The 20089-nt window shown below is 40.7% G+C and overlaps 1 protein-coding gene across 7 annotated transcripts in view; it reads left to right on the top strand.

The window, feature by feature from the left end:
* Nucleotides 1–18188, top strand: part of CCDC57 (coiled-coil domain containing 57) — a 65051-nt gene extending 46863 nt beyond the window's left edge. For 5 of the 7 annotated variants that reach the window (XM_080993664.1, XM_080993665.1, XM_080993666.1 and 2 more), the window contains 5 exons: nt 2028–2256; nt 2936–3081; nt 5012–5137; nt 7416–7638; nt 17724–18188. In XM_080993664.1, coding sequence (XP_080849790.1) covers nt 2028–2256; nt 2936–3081; nt 5012–5137; nt 7416–7638; nt 17724–17938 — 939 coding nt within the window. In that variant the 3' untranslated portion in view covers nt 17939–18188. Of the gene's footprint in view, nt 1–2027; nt 2257–2935; nt 3082–5011; nt 5138–6515; nt 6623–7415; nt 7639–13084; nt 13244–17723 lie in introns of those variants that run through there. The other 2 variants (XR_013982412.1, XR_013982413.1) reach the window with 2 other exon arrangements.
* The last annotated feature ends 1901 nt before the right edge of the window (nt 18189–20089 follow it).

Here is a 20089-nt window from a genome sequence, read left to right as displayed (position 1 = left end):
TTCGTAATAAAGCTAGTACTTAGTTTTTTATATATTTGCTGTAAGAAGCATCATATTCTCTGGTCACAGCACTCTCTCATACAGTGGTACCTCGGGTTGCAAACTTAATTTGTTCCGGAGGTCCGTTCTTAACCCAAAACCATTCTTAACCTGAGGCGTGCTTTCGCTAATGGGGCCTCCCGCTGCTGCCACACCGCTGCTGCACGATTTCTGTTCTCATCCTGAAGCAAAGTTCTTAACTTGAGGTACCATTTCTGGGTTAGTGGAGTCTGTAACCTGAAGCATCTGTAACCCAAGCTACCACTGTATATATATATGGAGAGAGTAATAGAATTACAAACAAAAGACACCATCAAATTAGTAGCTAACTTTTAGAAACGTGATTTCTGTTCTCATCCGGGGGCAAAGTTCTCAACCCGAGGTAACTCTTCCAGGTTAGCGGAGTTTGTAACCCGGTGTTTGTAACCCAAAGTGTTTGTAACCTGAGGTACCACTGTATTTTAATCTAAAAGTTAGAATCTGTACTTATCCATCAACTTCCACTAGGAGGCATTGTAACTCTATGTATCACAGTTATTCCAGTCTACCCTAGTACATGAATGACTATCATAAGAGGGCTGGTCTAATTTAACTGATACTGGTTGCAAAGGAGAATAGCTTGTATTATTCCATCATACTGTGGGGGATGAATCATTTGGCTAAAATTGCAGCTATTCAATCTGAAAGGGATAAGATTTATCCTACTTTACTATATTCCCAAGTATTTTTTCCACATCAGACACCTCCAGTTTTACATAATGTCAACCACAGTATCAAACTTGAATCATACCAGCCTAACCATGGCCACCAAATGTCGGGCCCAAAAGGAATCACTTAGCTTTGAGATTTTCCATGGAAGAGAAGTCACCAGTAGTGCTTCTTTGCACATCCTTCATGAACCAAGTTGGTGAACAGGTGGAATAATTAAGAGGGGTCCCCTGCTCTCAGGGGAGATAAGAGATCACAATGAGGTATAGATTTACAGGCCTCAAGCTATTTGGAATATTTAGCCTAGAGGCAGCACGTTGCATTTTGTGTCCAGAAGGCTCAGGAACCAGCATTGGAGATGAAATGCTGATACAGTGCAGGTTTGCTCAGGAGTGTGTCTTTATTGGGATGATGTTTCTGCTGTATACTAGTCAGGACCGGCTCTACCATTAGGCAGAGTAAGGAGGCTGCCTCTGGTGGCAGATGCTGGGTGGGGTGGGAAGCAGCAGCAAAGTGCTGGGGGGCAGAGAAGAAGAAGAAGAAGAAGAAGAAGAAGAAGAAGAAGAAGAAGAAGAAGAAGAAGAGGAGGAGGAGGAGTTTGGATTTGATATCCCGCTTTATCACTACCCGAAGGAGTCTCAAAGCGGCTAACATTCGCCTTTCCCTTCCTCCCCACAACAAACACTCTGTGAGGTGAGTGGGGCTGAGAGACTTCAGAGAAGTGTGACTAGCCCAAGGTCACCCAGCAGCTGCATGTGGAGGAGCGGAGACGCGAACCCAGTTCCCCAGATTACGTGTCTATCGCTCTTAACCACTACACCACACTGGCTCACATAACTTACCTATTGTTTGCCCTCTAAGCTAGCCTTAGTAATATTCAGCTGCCCATCTAGTCGTTCTCTATACATGGAATAGGAAGAGGTGCCATTTTGTCCTTCACTTCAGGCAGCAAAATGTCTTGGGCCAACTCTGACCCTGGCAGATTAAGGAGCAATCAGTGCTGCATGGGGTCTCCCCATTTCAGAGGGCTATAGAGTAGAAGTAGCCTCCAAAGTGGTGGCTTCATTTCTCAAGACACTCTTCAGCACTTCTCATGGCACACATTTTGGGATTAGTATAGGAATTTCATTTTTGTTTTGGTTCATACAACACACTATTCAAGACTGCAATCTTTTTATGCTAGCTGTCATTTGGGCATAGATTTTATTCATTATAATGGAATATATATCCTGCCAAAAATTCACTTCATTTATTTTGATCCTTGTCATTTATTCTTCTAGAATTTAGTGACCAGGAAGCTTCAGGAGGACTCTGTACATCTCAGGCAACAGTTATTTGGCGTGGAGGCTGGTGATGGACCCCATCAATTTATAGGAAACCATGCACAAGTGAGGCAAGGTAGATTGAAGGAAGCTGTGAGAAAGATCTGCAGTTTGAGCAAGGAGAAGCATCAGCTACTAGAGATGGTAAACAGACTAAGAGCAGAACTTGGAGCAGCTTCAAAGGAAGGTAATCTCATTAAGGTAGAAGGATCTTGGTTCTTTTATGAGAAATTTAGCTTCCTGAGATTGAGAACAGTAGGAAACTGAAGTGTTGTCTGTAGGCTCTTTGCTGAGATTAAGAAATCCCAGTTATCACTTGAGAATGAAGTACTAGTAATTAAGTTGCGCCAAGTATTGAATATGGTAGAAAAGCATGAACAGAGTATTTGTTTCTTACTCTTGGCTTTGGAAACCTTCAGTACTGGCACTGAAAGGTTAAGGTGGCAGCTGCATGTTGCATAACAGCAAAGAACTATGTTATGTACTTATCATGTATTTTTGAATATTCCTGAAATAAGCAGTTGTATGTTTGATTTTCTTTCCTGGAAATAAACAATGCAGAATGAGATTATTGTTTAACAAAATTGAGGCCTAAATGGAAGCCTTGTATGAGAATTTCATTTCAAAGTTTGTGTTGTGTGGCCCAGCTTCTTTGAATGAAGTGAAGAGGTGAAGGTCATTGCTTGGAAAAGATTTTCCCAGGCTAGTTTCTACACATCTCTTTAAACTCACACGCTGAAACACTGCCACATCAGTGTAATTCATTTACAGCTGTGAGCAGCAGTTTCTTGTAGGCAAGATATTTTCTATTTTAAAATGTCATGTTAAATGCAATGTGGAAAACTCCTACCTATTTATTTTCTTAGGATTTCTAGGCTCTCAGGACTTCAAGATTTCAAAGCATCCTCAGGGTCACACTTCATTGTGTGCCCTACATCCTAAAGAACTTGTCAGGGAGACTAAGCACCGTCTTCTGGCTTTAGAGCACCTCCAGTACCAGCTTACGACACAGGTAATGTAGGCTTCTCCTTTAGGCAACATGTCAGTACTTGCTGTATGTGCAGAACCTCTGGAGTATTGCCATAAGGCCTGGTTCGGAGGGAAGCCTGTCCTGAGAATGCCAAGCCCTCTCCTGGTCACAGCAATGACTTTGTGCAAACTGTGGACTGGAGAGTGACATGCAGTATGCTTTCACTATGCATGTTTTACAGGTAGAGTGGCTGTATCCCCTCCCTCCCTCAAGCAAAATTTTTATACCCCACCAAATCTCACTGATTTTGAGAAATAAAGTAGACATAGCACAGGGGTTGGCAGAAAGGTTTAAGTATCTCCACCCAGTCCAGTGCTCTGATGGGGGTACAAATCATCCCTTCCTAGTCTTCCTAGTTAATTTCATGAGCAGAGAGGGGGAAATAACCTGCTTGTGACCACACTGCAGAACTGGCATCCAGCCCCTGGAAGATTGACCAAGGTGAATGCAGCCCTTGCACCAAAGAAGATTAACTATCTCTGTGTATAGCAATCACTTCCATGGCATGCTGGAACACAGTTGACTGCAACTCTGACTTTTCTATCATGATCAGAGACAGCTCAAAGTATTGGAGGAATGTGATATTACAAAGTTTGAGATGAAGATGTCAACAGATCTATTTGGTGATCATTTTTATGCACTAAGAAGGACCCTGGGATTACTGTGATTCCCATGAGTCCTTGGAGTCAATGACCTACATGAAGCAAGCCTAGGGAGACGGTCATACTGTAGAGCAGCCAACTGGCTCATGATGTAAAATTAAACCAACAGAATTGGCTGCTCTGTCCAGTGCCTCTCTTCAGTTTGCAAAGGTAGTGAAGTCCATAGCTAGTCACCTCTTTCAGTTATGGGAAGAGATAAAGAACAGGGAAGTTAAATTCTATTTTAGAATTGCTGTGAAATGAAGCACCATTGAACTCGATGGAGCTTACTTCTGGGTAGACGTGTATAGGAATGTAATATTAGGATGGGGGGGTGGACTGAGGAGAGGAATTGATTGGTTGCTTTTGCTCATTTTAATAAAAATATATGCTATTCAGCCGTTTGAAGCCTAATTGATTAAAAGAGAACAACAAATAGATTAAGACTGTTACACACACACACAGTGGTACCTCAGGTTAAGAACTTAATTCATTCTGGAGGTCCGTTCTTAACCCGAAACTGTTCTTAACCTGAGGTACCACTTTAGCTAATGGGGCCTCCCACTGCTGTTGCGCCACCACACGATTTCTGTTCTCATCCTGAAGCAAAGTTCTTAACCCGAGGTACTATTTCTGGGTTAGCGAAGTCTGTAACCTGAAGCGTATGTAACCTGAAGCGTCTGTAACCCGAGGTACCACTGTATATATATGGAGAAAGTAATATAATTACAAACAAAAGACACCATCAAATTAGTAGCTAACTTTTAGAAAATGTAGGCAAACTGAAGTGCTGTAGTGATAAAAAGGGCTTTTATGAGAAGACAAGGCTTTTGGGAGCACCAGCCCAGCCTTAGTAAAAAACAACAACAACAAAAACAACAAAATATTACAGTGATCCCTTATTAAAATATTTATAAGCAATATAGAATTGTTTTAGTTTTGTAACTGAAGAGAATTAATTGATGGTGCACTGAATTGCATGTGTTGTAAATGCTCCAGTTTGTTAATGGGGTTTGACATGCATAACCGGATCATGGCTGCAGTCTTCCAGGGCAGTGCAATAACCAGAGTTTGGGATTGTATGTAGAAAATCAGTTTTGACCACCACTGTTAGTGGAAGTACGTTAGGGAATGAGAGCTTTATCTGTTCTTTTTCTGAGAATATTAGTGCTTAACTTGTCCCATTTTATTAAAACATATTTCTAGAGAATTGAGAAAGAAGCTTGTAATAAATCAAAGCTACTAATTTAGACTGTTTCTTTTCATGGCAGGAGTTACAGTATGCGCAGAGAAAGCATGCCTCAGGAAAGTGTCCTTATTTTGTTGAGAACTTAAATACTGAAAATCTCCCAAGAAGCAGCAGCTGTAGTGAAGAAGCAGAAATCCCTGTGAAACAGGTATAGTCCAACGTATTATATTCAAATACCCACCACCAAGCTGCTTCCTTCCAATCAGTGTTTAAAATATTTGTTTATTATTTGTATTTATAGGTGTTTAACCTTCTATTGCTTTGCTTCCCCATAGCTCTGTTTGTTTGTTACATTTGTATACCACCCTTCATCTGAAGACCTCAGGGTAGTCCACAGCATAAAATACAAAATAAAAACACAAAATACACGTGAAAAACAAGAACAAACCAAACCAATAACCCCCTCCTCCCACATTAAAAGACATAGAATGTCTGGTTGAAAAAGAACATTATTGCTTGGGGCCTAAATATGTATATTGAAGGTGCCAGGTGAGCCTCCCTGGGGAGAGGATTTCACAAATGGAGCCATTGCAGAAAGGCCTATTCTTGTGTTGCCACATCATGTGGAGGAGGCACATGATGAAAGGCCTCAAGATGATGATTGCAGTTCATATGGAGAGAGGTGGTCCTTGAGGTATTGTGGTGCTGCGCATGTAAGGCTTTATAGGTCAACACCAGAACTTTGAATTGGGTCCAGAAACTAATTGGCAGCCAGTGCAGTCAGGCCAGGATCAGTGTAATATGCTCAGACTGTCTTGCCTCGGTGAGCAACCTGGCCACCAAATTCTGCATCAGCTCAAGTTTCCAAATCATCTTCAGAGGCAACCCCACATATGTCCAAACACTTTTCTATCTGTGATCTTAAATCATCCAGCTTCTTCACCTCTCGGCACCCAAATGTCTTGTGTTCCCTGAAACAACTCTGCCTTATTCCCCTTGCTCCCTGTTATGGATGGAACTATCTCCCTGAACTGAATTTCCATGTGACCATCTCCTTAACTTACTTCAAATCCCTCACAAAAATTCCCTTTTTTTATGAAGCCTTTTGAACAACCTCCTAGAGACCCAATGCTCTACTTTAACTAAGCTGAAGTATAGTTAACTGGAATCATTGTATATTTTCCACCTGTTTACCCCTGCCTACATTTCTCTCCCCTTCTTCTGTTTTTCTCTTGTGTCTATTTTTGCATTGTAAACCCTTTGGGATAGGAACACGGCCCCTTGTTCTTTGTAAATAAAGCACGCTGTATGTAGATGGAGCTATAATCAAGCTAATAAAATAATGTTGAACCCCATTGGACAGAAAACCATGTGGAGATGAAATTTGGAACAGAATCCCCACAAACAGGAAAAGAACTAAGCACTTCCCACTGTTTCTTCACTCCATATTTAACTCCCCAAGCTGCTTTTACATAGTAAGCCCCATAGCATTGGCGTTCTATGTGACATGTAGTTAGCCCCTTTGTATGCTATTAGTAGTGTTATGTCAAGCTTAGTTTGTCTTTATATTGGATGTGAATTTCCAGGTCATTCAGTTATGAAATATCAGTCCCAACCCATCTTAAACCCATCTTGACGGGTGAGTTTGACATCAAGACTAGGAAAGGTCCTTGAACAGAAAAGTAAACAGACTGTGAGTACTTAGGAAAAGTTGCTGTGATTACTAAGACCCAGCTTGGGTTTCTCAAAAACAAGTCATGCCAGACAAATGTCATTTCTTTTTTTCTTTTTTTTATAGAATTACAAGCTTAGTAGATCAGGGGAAGGTTGTGAACATTGTGTATCTTGATTTTAGTAAGGCTTTTGACAAAGTCCCCCATGATATACTTGTGGAAAAACTGGTAAAATGTGGCTGGACAAGGTAACCATTAGGTGAATTTGTAACTGGTTGACTGACCAAACCCAAAGAGTGCTCATTAATGGTTCCACGTCATCCTGGGGAAAAAGTGACAAATGGGGTGCCACAGAATTCTGTCCTAGGCCTGTTGTTGTTCAGTGTCTTTATAAATGACTTGGACAAAGGAATTGAGAGGATGCTCATCAAATTTGCAGATGACACCATTCTTTGCTAATGCCACAGAAGACAAAGTTGGGATGACCTTAACAGATTGGAGAACTGGGTCCAAACTAACTGAATGAAATTCAATAGGGACAAATGTAAGGTTCTACATTTAGGCAGGAATAACCAGCTGCACATTTAGGCAGGAATAACAAGCTGCACAAACACAAAGATTGGGTGGGGGGCACCTGGCTTACCAGAAGAACATGTGAAAAGGATCTAGGGGTCTTAGTAGACCATAAACATAACCTGAGGAAGGAAACATTGTTAGCCATACAAGCCTACCCTTGGCTTTTGATATTTTCAGCTCATTTCCAGATGTCATTGATCCCTGATCATTACTGAGGGCATACTATCATTTCCACAGGTTCAGTCAGAATCAATTGTTGGAAATCGTGTTGCAGATTCCCCAAGGCATGAAACCTTAGTTCCACACCAGTCTCAACTACTTACAAAAGAAAGTCCCAGCCAACTCCAGCAAGGCCTGTTGTCATCATCTGGTACTGCTGGCTCCCTGGAGGAAATCTGGCAGATTCTAGAGATGGGATCAAGCCCTTCTATTCTCAGCCCCCAAAGCAACAAAGAGCAAGGTAAGCATGGTATAGAATGAAGTGGCTATTTAATTTTGTATTCGAGTCAGGTACTGTACAGCAGTTTCTTGACACATTATACCAGTAGACGTTGGAATGCCTCTGCCCTACTTATGGTGCAATCCACAGTGTTTTTGCTCTTTGTTTGCCAATTTTGAAATGAGTGGAGAATACATGCACGCATGCCCTATTAATAGATGTCTGTAGTTTCAGCTCCACTACTTACTCTAGTACAGTGGTTTTCAAACTGTGCTCTGCAGAACTTTCCCAAAAGACATATTGTCCTTCCCTACTGACTTTCTACTGCAATGTTAGCAGGGAGTGCAATCCCTTCTCTTGGATCCCAATAAGCCTGCATGTACCCCAGATGAACTAATGTTGTGCCCAGAGCTTATTCCAATAGCCTCGGTATTGGATAGAGATCCAAGATTGGTGCTCAGGGATTCTTTGACAGACAAGGCAACTTCCTACTCCTTGAGATTAGAAAATTAGAAAATTACTCTTTCTAGTACTGGGAACCAGCCATCCACCCTTTACTCTAGTTTTATATATAACTTTGAGACTGCTGCAGAAAGGCCATTTTGAGATTATCAGGTAAGCTTGTTAGAGACACACTATCACTGTTCTCAGTTAGTTATATAATTCAGCACATTATTCCACTTTTGATAAAAATCTCCCAAGGAAGAAATGTAAATATTCATTGCCTATCCTCATGACATGAGCTTTGTTTGGAGCAGATATAAAAGCACAGCTTTAATATATTCTGATGCTGACTTTATAAAAGGTGAAGTTATTATGAATTAGTTCTTTGTATTAGAGTAAAAAATCTCAGAAATTAATTTCGCCAGGCATAGTGAAATGTACATATTAGAACTGTGATTGTAAGCCTTGACTGCATTTGCACATTCATAGTATTGCAAACCATAATAAATGGTTTACCATGAATGTGCAAGTGGCTCCTGCTTTGTTCCTTCCCTAATGTGGGTGGAATCTGAACAGTCATAATATGATGCCAAAGTTTGTTTTGGAATCCACAATTATGAGGATCAACACTAAGCCAGGGAATGTGGTTTGCTGCTTCCACCCACACTTGAGGAGGAATGAAGTCAGAGCAACTTACATGTTCACTGTAAGCTGTTAACTATGGTTTACTGTGATGTGCAAACATGGCCATTGCTTAAGTCTTCAGTTCTTAACATATTAAAATTACACTGAATTCAGCTGAACGTAATGCAATCATGCATATTTAGGATTGAACTGCTAATGTCTGGCCAAGAGCTTTCTATATATTTAGGAAGGAAACCAAGGCACAAAATGAACACTCAAGCCCTTCAAGATCCTATTACGTGGGATTGCTTCCAAATGACTCTTAAGGACCATCTGCTTTTGGAGTTTCCTGACAACATCGAGGAACACTGGACCAAGCTTAAAACATCCACTATTGCAGCCTTTGAACAAACTATTGGATATCGAACCAATAAACACCAGGACTGGTTTGATGAGAATGGCCATGAGATTGAATGCATTATTGACAAGAAAAGGAAGACCTTTCTGATCTGGCAAAGAGATAGAAACTGCACCACTAAGAAAAAAACCTATGTTGCCACTAAGGCTGAGGTTCAAAGAAGAATAAGAGAACTAAATAACACCTGGTGGATAAAAAAAGCTCAAGAGGTCCAGCACTTAGCCGACACTCATGATGCACAGAGTTTCTTTAAAGCCCTAAGGCCATCTATGGGCCAATAAATCATGCCTCCTATGCTCAACAGATGGTACCAAATTTCTGAAAGATAAAGAAGCTCTTGCACTGTGCTGGAAAGAACATTACCAGCATCTCCTTAACCACAACTCCCCCATAGCTGCTGAGGTCCTCTCACAAATTCCACAAAAACAAATTAGAGATGAGCTTGCAGCATCTCCAAATCTGGGAGAGTTATGTACAGCTATTAACTAAATGAAAAACAACAAAGCCAGCGGACCTGATGGGATACCTGCCGAAGTCTTCAAAGTAGGTGGAATTGAACTTACACAACAACTTCACAAGCTCATCGAAAAAACATGAGAGAAAGAGGTGGCCCCAGCAGACTTTAGGGATGCCGAAATTATCAATCTCTTTTAAAAAGGTGACAGAACAGATTGCAGAAACTATCGAGGCATCTTTTTATTAGCTGCGGCTGGATCTTAGCAAACCATCTCCTAAAAATATCTGAGGCTACCCTTCCTGAATCCCAACATGGTTTTCGACCTTTGAGGAGGACAGTGGACATGATTTTCACTGCTTGACAGCTTCAAGAAAAATGCAGAGAGCAAAACCAGCCCCTGTATATGGCATTCATTGACCTGACTAAGGCCTTTGATGCTGTAAATTGTAATGCCCTATGGACTGTCCTTCTGAAAATCGGCTGCCCAGATAAATTTGTGAACATCCTTCAGCTCCTCTGTGACCATATGACAGCAACAATCGCAGATAGCAGTGGCTCTCAAAGTGAACCATTCACAGTAAGATCAGGTGTTAAACAGGGTTGTGTTATTGCCCCAACTCTATTATTTTCATCGCCATGATCCTATACTTTGTTGAAGGGAAACTCCCCACCAGAGTAGAAATCATATATCAAACAGATGGAAAGCTCTTTAATCTGAGCAGGCTGAAAGCAAAGAGTAAGGTTACCATAACTTCCGTCATAGAGCTTCAGTATGCTAATGACAATGTAGTGTGTGCACACTCAGAGGATTACCTCCAAACCATCCTAAATGCCTTCGCAGAAGCTTACAAAAATCTTGGCCTATCGTTCAACACCCAAAAGACCAAAGTGCTGCACCAACAAGCACAAAACAACCCCTCTGCAGCACCACAAATCCAACTCAATGGTGTAACGTTGGAAAGTGCCTATCATTTCTCCTTATACAAGGTCCAAAATCCAGCATCACTACAAGTGATTGCCAAAGAAGAAGATATATTTGTGTATACAGAAAATGTGGGGTAGCCCCAAATAAGGAAAGGATTTTAGGTATACTAAAAAAAGCAGGCACTCTGGGTGGCTCCCAACAGAATGTTTAAAACACACTAAATCTAAATGTGATGGGAGAAATCATGACTCTTCCCCCCCCCCCAAACAATCCCTTCCATATCTGGTTCAACTTTTATTCTCAAATTTGGTTCAACATCAAGCCGATTTCTATGCCAGTTCTTCATATATGAAAAAAATGTTGAAAATGTTTGTTTTGTAGAACAAAAGAGAACTGCAGTGGTACCTCGGGTTACAAACACCTCGGGTTACAAACGCTTCTGGTTACAAACTCCGCTAAGCTGGAAGTAGTACCTCGGGTTAAGAACTTTACCTCAGGATGAGAACAGAAATCACGCGATGGCGGCAGCGGGAGGCCCCATTAGCTAAAGTGGTACCTCAGGTTAAGAATGGTTTCAGGTTAAGAACGTACCTCCGGAACGAATTAAGTTTGTAACCTGAGGTACTACTGTAGATGTTTCAAAGCTTTTCACCTAACTTCTTACAATCAGCAAAAACTTTCACCCAGAATTGGTCCAGCTTACATACTTTGAAAAATGATTTCAATGAACCATCACAAGTCACGTCAACAAGTGCATCTTTCTTTTCCGCAGATAAAGTTGTTAGTTGTACACCACCATATTCAAAAGGATTCCTTATCCATGAGTTTTCAGAATTTGGTGCAGGGAAGTAATCTCTGAAGCTAGTTGCTAAATCACACAGGTGTTCATTTATGTAATGTTTTACTTCTGGTATCAGTTCTTCGTCAGTGGCCTCCAGAAATGTCTCCAGTGTTGGGATGTTAGTAAGGCTACCACCTTCTACTCGGCTTGTCCATAACCATAACTTTTTAATCACTGCCTCAATCTTATCTTCAGTGTAAAAAATATTCACATCACTACCTTGAAGGTTTGTGTTGAAAGTGTTCCAAGTATGTGAAAACATCTGCTAAGTAGGCTACCATACACAACCATGCAAAGTTGTTCAACTGATCAGAGGGAAATTTTGAACCTGTCAGAAAAAGTCATACTTCACTTAACTCAAAGAATCACTTCAGTATGCTTCCCCTTGACAGCCAACAAGGGGCTGTATGTTGGCTTCCCATTTCATCACACTGTTGTTGTTGTTGTTGTTGTTGTTGTTGTTGTTGTTTCCTTCTGTGCCCAAGTTTCATCCCTGGCTTAAATAGAGTAATTAGTTAAATACAATACTTATTTGGAGTAAGGTTTTTATTCTTGCTGATTACCCAATAGGAACAAGCAACTTTTTAATTCATTAGGATTCTGCCATGTACCTGCTTCCTCCCACCCCCAAATGTAGCCACATAGCTTCCCACAGAAAACAAGAAAACAAAATCCACACAGGCTGCCATTTGCACGAAACTAATCATCAGAGGATTAGCTGTTGTGCTAATCATAGTGGCAAATTGCTTAGCTATTTCTCCATTTAGATTTCCAAGATGAGATATGAACCCCAAATTCACTGAAGACCCTATGTACAAGCAGTGGGAGAATCCTCTAAACTTGAAAGTTGTTGAAAGCAATTAGAAATTATTTTCAATTAAAAAGTAGAGAGCAAAGGAAAGGGATCCCTTACATTTTTAAAAAAATGTGAACTAGCAAGCTGTTTGTGCACTCTATCTCTCCTCGCCTCCTCCAATAGCAAGAGCCCCAAGAAACTGTGTCAGAGGCTTTTGCCCAATCCCAGCTCACTTGTCATCCAGCAACTCTTTCACAAGTTTTGGCCCTGCCAACAAGCAGGCACTCTGGTCGAGAGCAGAGGCTAGATGATCTGTGAAAGGATTTCACTGTGCAATTAACAAGATAAGTGAGTCCTCTGGCAGGGGATGGTCCCCAGACCCCTAATTGGGAACCACTGTTCTAATCAACTAACCTAATAAATAACAAGATGAAAGATGAAAAAATCTTTTTAAATAATTCCAGTGGCACCTTTAAAGGTAAAGGGAACCCTGACCGTTAAGTCCAGTCGCAGATGACTCTGGGGTTGCGGTGCTCATCTCGCTTTACTGGCCGAGGGAGCCGGCGTACAGCTTCTGGGTCATGTGGCCAGCATGACTAAGCCGCTTCTGGCGAACCAGAGCAGCACACGGAAACGCCGTTTAGCTTCCCGCCGGAGCGGTACCTATTTATCTACTTGCACTGCGTGCTTTTGAACTGCTAGGTTGACAGGAGCAGGGACCAAGTAACAGGAGCTCACCCAGTCACGGGGATTCGAACCGCCGACTTTCTGATCAGCAAGCCCTAGGCTCTGTGGTTTAACCCACAGAGCCACCCGCGTCCAATTGAGTATCTGACGAAGTGTATTACACACAAAAGCTCATACCTTGAAAGCTTATATTTAGTTGATCTTAAAGGTGCCATTGGAATTATTAAAAAATATTTTTTCATCTTTCATCTTGTTATTTATGATGACTATGACAGATCAGCATGGCTATCCACCTGAATCTCTAATCAACTGAACTATTCATGCTCATCATTTCATCTTCAAAGAAAGACTGCCCCACAGCTGCTGAAAGGAATGTGAGGAGATGGGAAGTGGAGCTTCTGACGTCCCCTCCTAAACATCTTTAACTCTTGATGGTGTGCCCCCCCCCCATTTTCTGCTTCACATGCTTGTGATATAGGTGTGATTTTGCTGCTCTGTCAAAATGAAGTTGTTTTCTATCATTTCTTTTCTCATAGAAAATGCTGCTAAAATTCTTCATTCTCTTATCTGGGCTTGATTATTGCAACCCCGTTTGTGTAGATCTCCCTTTATCCCATCTAAAGCAACTGGCCTATTTTCTTAACTCTCAATCTTTTTGAGTCAAAATGGATGTTGTACAGGTAGAAAAGGTTCAGAAAAGGGCAAGCAAAATGATCAAGGGGATGGAGCCACCTCCCCTCTCAAGAAAGGTCACTGCATTTGGGACTTTTTAGTTAAGATTAAAGCTGAGTTAGAGGTAGCATGATAGAAGTTTATAAAATAATGTACGGCATAGAGACAGAGGATAGGAAAAGTTTTCTCCCTCATAATATTCAAACTCATGGACATCCAGTGAAGCTGAATGTTGGAACATTCAGGACAGACAAAAGAAAGTACTTCTTCACATAGAACATAGTTAAACTATGGAACTCACTCCCAGCAGTGGCAGTGAGCAATGGCCACCAACTTGGATGGCATTAAAGGAGGATTAGACAAATTCATGGAGGGTAAGGCTATCAATGGCTACAAGCCATTGTGACCATGCTCCGTCTCAATAGTTGGAAGCAGCAATGCTTCTGAATATCAGTTGCTGGAAACCACAAGAGAGGAGAGTGCTCTCATGCTCAAATTCTGCTTGCAGGTTTCCCACAGTCATTTGGTTGGTCATTGTGAGAACAGGATGCTGGACTAGATGGGCCATTGGCCTCATCCAGCGGGTTCCTCTTGTATTCTTGACTCATTGTCTTAGCTCATCTACCTTTTTTGCCTCTACAGTATTAGACCGTCTCTTTTGCTTTTAATCTTTTCCCTACTGGCATGCTTGTTTGTTTAAATGAATCCACCAGACAATTTCACAAATTGAACAATCCTCTCCCGAGTAGCTTCAGGATTTTGATTAATTGGTTAACGTTTACCAAGGGCTTTGAAAATGCAACGTGTGTAATACACTTGCAGATTATTTTTATGTCCTGGTCTAGCAGCATTTCTATAGGCTGTGGCAGCGAGCAGGGATGACAGTATAGGATGGCATGTGTGCTGTTGGCAATGACCCACGTGCTATGGCAAAATTATTTGGTAGACCAAGACATTGAAGATATTGAAGATACTGCAGGTCAAGAACCTGTTGCTAAAGCAAAAACAGTGTTTGCACATGCAGATGTCACAGTAACTTGCCTAATGTTTCATGCTGTCAGCAGGTGAAACCCAACTGGCAGTTTGCAAGGACACCAATTACCTAATCTAGTATTGGAAACCTGAATGCAAAAAAGAAATTCTGGCTCTCAAAATGCAGATGCAAGTGATGTGTATATCTCAAGACTTTAAAATGCCACCCTCCATCACCTCACAGGTGAAAATAAGGACCGTTTTGTGTCCTTCTTGCATCTCTGCTTTAATACAAAAGATTAAGTCGATTTATACATTACTAAACGATCTTTGCTGCATTTATTCAGGAACAGTATAGAGGGCACAGAATTGATGCAATGTAGATTTGACAATCTACCCATGTTATTCAGAGAAAGAAGCCTGTTCCCTTCCTACCACTTTACTGGCAGGACCAATAGCTTGATTTATTTGTTTGTTTGTTTGTTTATTACCCACCCTTTACCCTGAGGGCCCAGAGCAGGTTACAACATTGATACAACATTAAAAGTGGTTTAAAACAACTTATAATCATAAAAAGAATGTGGGTCCTATCAATATACACCTCAAGTGTCAAAAGCCAGGGTAAAGAGGTGTGTCAGCATAGTAAAACCTAACCCAGTATAAAATTCTCACAAACCGCCAGAATGAAATCTAAAAGCAAACTGTCTATGTGTAAAAATGCAGTCTTTTCTCTCCTCCCAACACCCTAATTCTTGCTTGCTAATTGGGTCCTTCTCCACACCCCCTTCCCTACTTTGCTTATAACTGAAATCTAGTTCTGCATTGGTAAATGGCAGGTATTGAGGGAAAAGTTTATCATATCACTTTACTCTCCTTACATGATCCCAGGGTCTTATCAGGGTGTGCAGTGGGCCCAAGCTACTGAAAGTATCCAAGTTTGTACCTTCTTCATACTATGGCCATTGTGGCACAGCTTGGCCAAGGCCTAGTCACCATAGCAACTAGTTATCACTCTTTCTCCTCATTTCAGAATGCGGAAGTCCAGGCTGGTAAAATATCTCTGCCCTCCCTTGCAAGAGAAAACAGACGGACTGTTGTTGAGCCACAGTTCTGAACTAAATATTTCTTTTGCTCTGCAGCTGTTGTCTAGTACCCAAGATCCCCCCTCCCCAATAGGAACAGAGCTACAGTTTGCTGAAGAAAACATTGGTATAACACCCTATTCCCCAGAACAGTCATATAACTTGGAGAGCTGTCTTCCCTGTGTTCTAACACATTCTTGTTTGGGCCAACTTTCAACAGCTGGTGTTTAGCAGTGTAAAAGGGATTTTAGTTGGTGAGATTATAGATGTGAACAAAGAGACTTTACCTAGAAAAGATTATTTGCATGTACTTCTCACGAACAGCAGCACTGAGTTGACACGGATTTTGATCATCTCCTGAGTTTTAAAAGTAGCTCAAAGAGCTGCTGTTAGAAGAAGAAAGGCTGAAAAGTGACTACAAACCAAATGTTTTCCAGCTCCTTCTCTTGCCTTATTTGTTAGACTATGATTTGCCTTATCCGTTGAGAAAATTACTGCATTCTTGACAGAATTAAGTTGATAACATCAACATATATGCTGAGTAGTGGGGAGAGAGAAAAATTAGGTTTCTATGGTTTGTGGTCAGAGCTCCAGTCCTTGGGGAATTATAGCTTCATATAAAAAGCTGCCAAAGGGTAGAGAAATGGGAAATAGTTAGAACTGCAATAGATGTTGTGCTGCAATATTTGAACTTGGATGACGAAAACTGAAGAACCACTTTTATTACAGCTCATTATGATTGGTCCAGTTGTCCTGGCTGAAATTTGGCTCTTATTGGGTCATATGTTACCTTTCACTCTTGCTTATGGGACAAAATTTCAACACTTTTTCCATCATGTGGGTAAAGCACCAGACAATGAGAGGTCTGAGTAGAATATTAACCAACAGATTTGAACTCCTTTCTGGCTCTACAAATGCAATTTTACTTTGCTGTTATGCAAGACTTTTCATCGTTCAAGTGCTTTACAAATATTAACTTATTCTGATGTGATTTTCTATACTTGACAATTCCTAGTATCAGAATCTGAGCTTGTAAGTATGAGAGTGATTTTTCGTATGGAAATAATTGTAACAGAGCTGGACTGGGTAAATTCATCACACAAATGTTGTGTGTTTGGGAAATGCAGTGCACAAATGCAAAATATCCATCCATTCAGTTATGTTTGAATAGTTGCATTTCTGCCTAGCCAAAGGCAAAATTGGAAGTTTAAAAAAAACCATGTAAGATGAAGAGCTGATATTTCCAGAAAGACCGTTCTCCTTCACCTTAAAACAGTATTTACATGGAAGCCTTCAAGCTGATAATATAAACATCTTTCTGACCTAGGAATATCAGGCAAAATAAAATTCAAAGTCTTGTTTGATATCTACCATGCACTTTCTGATACATCTTAAAACAGTGAGTTTGTGGTAAAGATGAGATTTGAAGTGGGATTTGCTATAGGTGTTCTGGTCACTTCAGTACAGGATGTTTAACAATGGAGTTGTCTCTTTCATACAAAGAAGTAACAAATTGGCCCACAAATAAATGTAAAATGTAGTTGGTTGGTGACCTTAATAAGAAGTTTGTTGATCAGTGAATTTCAGTAATGGATATGTCTATACAGTAACAGATGTATCTATACTTCACTACACCGTTAAGAATATGGTGGGGAAAGGCTCTGTGCCTCAGATTACAGCACTTTCCCATCAGATGAAAAATCTTCAGGAGAAGAAAACATTAAAACAATCCAAATAAATAAAAATTGCAAAGCCAAACCTATTTCTCTTTCATAGGCAATAAATCACAAGGATTTAAAATTTATCTTATCCCCCACCAATATGTCAACCTTCTTAACTGCAAGTGAAAATTATTTATTTTACAGTGTTTGTATAATATTTTTCAACCCTAATGGTTCTCAAAGCAGTTCACAATAATAAAGTTAGATACATAGACAGATGGTTGTGTCCCCACAATAACAGATGCTGTTGATAGTATGAAATAGTGGTATAATATGACTTCTGGCTCTGCTCCCCTGAATGGTGGCAATAGCAAATAGGGGTACTGGGGTGGGCAGATATTCTTCAAAGTGTTCTGCTCACTCCCCTAGACGTTCCTGTCTCCACTACTTAATATATGTTTATGCTGCTCTGAGCAATTGGCATCAAACTAAAATAATATCCATTTTCTCTTCCTTTTGATTTGCAGAGAAATCCCAGGTTATCCATGAACCAAAAAGACTTGAAGACTCTCAGGAAGAAGCCCCCACAGAAAGAGTACCAGCAGCTGCCTTGACTGTCAGAGGGACTAAGTTTGAAGTTCAGACAAAGCAAAACCCAAACAAGTCATCTTACAACCGAACCAGAAAGCCTCAGACCCCTCAGCGAATGGCCAAAATCCGAAACTACAACATAAAGGATTAAATTTTCAATGAAGTAGAAATTTTTATATCTGAATTATGCACAGTATTTTGTTATTAAGTTGTGATACCAAGTTTAAGTCCTATTCTGACCATGTTTGGTCTTGTAATTAATGTTACTAGTCAAGTTCCTTCTTACTTCCAATTTTGCTAATCAAACTTCATTGATAAATGTTTTTGACTGTAGAAAGTATTTAAACCAGCTTCCTCTACATCTTGAGCTGGTAAATAAATATATGTTTCAGTATGCTTCAGATAGATTCCTCAAGAGTTTATCACACACAGAGAACTTTATTGCAGTTCATAGACCCAAAATACACAAAATCAAACAGGAAACACTGAATATGAACAGACCTAGGAAGTGGCATCTCAATTATATGTTCCAGTATTTTATTTCCCCAGATCTCCTGGTTCTACACATATTGCACAGTTCCTACAGTTTCTCTGTATATAAAAGAGCACAGCTGCTTTGTCCACTGCCCTACCCCTCCACCTTTCCCAAAGGACAAACAGATAGGAAGAAAGGGAAAGGTGACAGAAGGCTTCTCAAGAATGATGGGCATGGACTACAAGCCCTGAGATTTTCCCTTGAGGGAGGGAGGGGGAGTAAGAGGTTTCACAAGATGAGTTGGGGGTATGAGCAGCATTGAAATGGGCTGTGCATGCCATGCCTCAGTTCTTCCCTCTATAATTTGAGTAGGGCTTTTGCATGGATTGTTTTAGTCAGGGTATCTCGGCCCAGGAAGAGTCACAATTGTTGCACCAGTCTCAGCGGATGGAAGGCATTCTGTGCTACTGAAGCCACTTGGGTCTCTAGTAACAAGGCTGGATATAAGAGCACCCCCAAACTCTGGTCCTGTAGGATGGAATGCAACCCTGTATAGAACAGATTAACATCCCTTGCCTAAACTGATTAATCGTTCATAAACAGTAACTATTTTACCAGGACTAAGCATCAGTTTATTAGCTCTTAACCACCAATAAAATTATCACGCTCTTATATGAAAAATATGTAAAAAAGATACAGAGGTGGATTACATCAGCATATTCATGATACTCCACTCCAAAACCCGAAATGACTTGACTTACTGTATATGTCAAACCGAATGGGGAACAAGACAAGACAGACCCCTGTAGAACGCAACAGCATACCTACCTAGAGGTAATCTACCAGTTCCACCTTCTGGAATCTGCCTTTCAGGTGGGAATGGAACCACCAAAACACCATGTCCTCAGTTCTTCAGCTAAACAGGCTACTCAGAAGGATATCATGGCTGGTTGTATCAATAGTCACTGAGACGTTCAGGAGAATTAACAGAGACATGCTCTCCCAGGTTATCCATGAGGACAACCAGTGCCCTTTCTGAGCCAAAAACAGACATGCAGAGTGAAATAAACCAGCACTTAGACCCATCCACTTAACTTTCTTCTGCTTAGATGTTATACCCAGAATGGGCAAGGTCGAGTAGACATGTGGCAGACTCCATTCCTCAAGGCATTTTGTCTGCATCCTCATTGCAGCAACTGAAATCAATCCCATAAACATGATATGATGGTGATCTGACCACATGTTGTGACTGATCTGCCAAACCCATATCAAATATGAGCAGTATTATCCCCTGTGTGAATAAACATTGTAGCATACCTCTGAGGGTTCTTTTCCATCATACTGTTGGAGGCAGGGATTATAAACAGTGAGGTGTGAAGAAATTGCATGCAAAAGATGCAGACCTTGATATGTTCTTCATAGAGGTCATTCACAAAAATCAGTTGTTAATAATACAAACATATTAGCATTTATTAGCCAATTAACTCATGTAGAGAGATTAACATTGATTACTCCAATTCAGTCCACAAGTGATAGCATAGCACAGAACCTCTTGCTTCATTGTAATTCACTGTTTCCACACTGCAGTCTCCCTTTGAAGTGTCTGTTGCAGTATGACCAGAATTAATCTCTGGTGTTGCTTATGACTTTGTTAGATCCTGTAATAGTGTTGCTAGACTAGACATCGGTAAAAGATGGCATCTGAATCTGCCACAAGTTCTCATCCGTGTGTCTGTATCTCTATTATGTCAAATGTTAGTGGTCATGATCAGCTGTTTTAGGCTGGAAAGGAGCTGCATCTAAACAATTACAGACCTATTGATGTTA

This window comes from Podarcis pityusensis (assembly GCF_964106645.2).
Source record: "Podarcis pityusensis genome assembly, chromosome: 2".
NCBI classification, from domain to species: Eukaryota; Metazoa; Chordata; class Lepidosauria; order Squamata; family Lacertidae; genus Podarcis; species Podarcis pityusensis.
The sequence above is the reverse complement of the archived record's forward strand: the minus strand, read 5'-3'. Positions and strand labels throughout refer to the sequence as shown.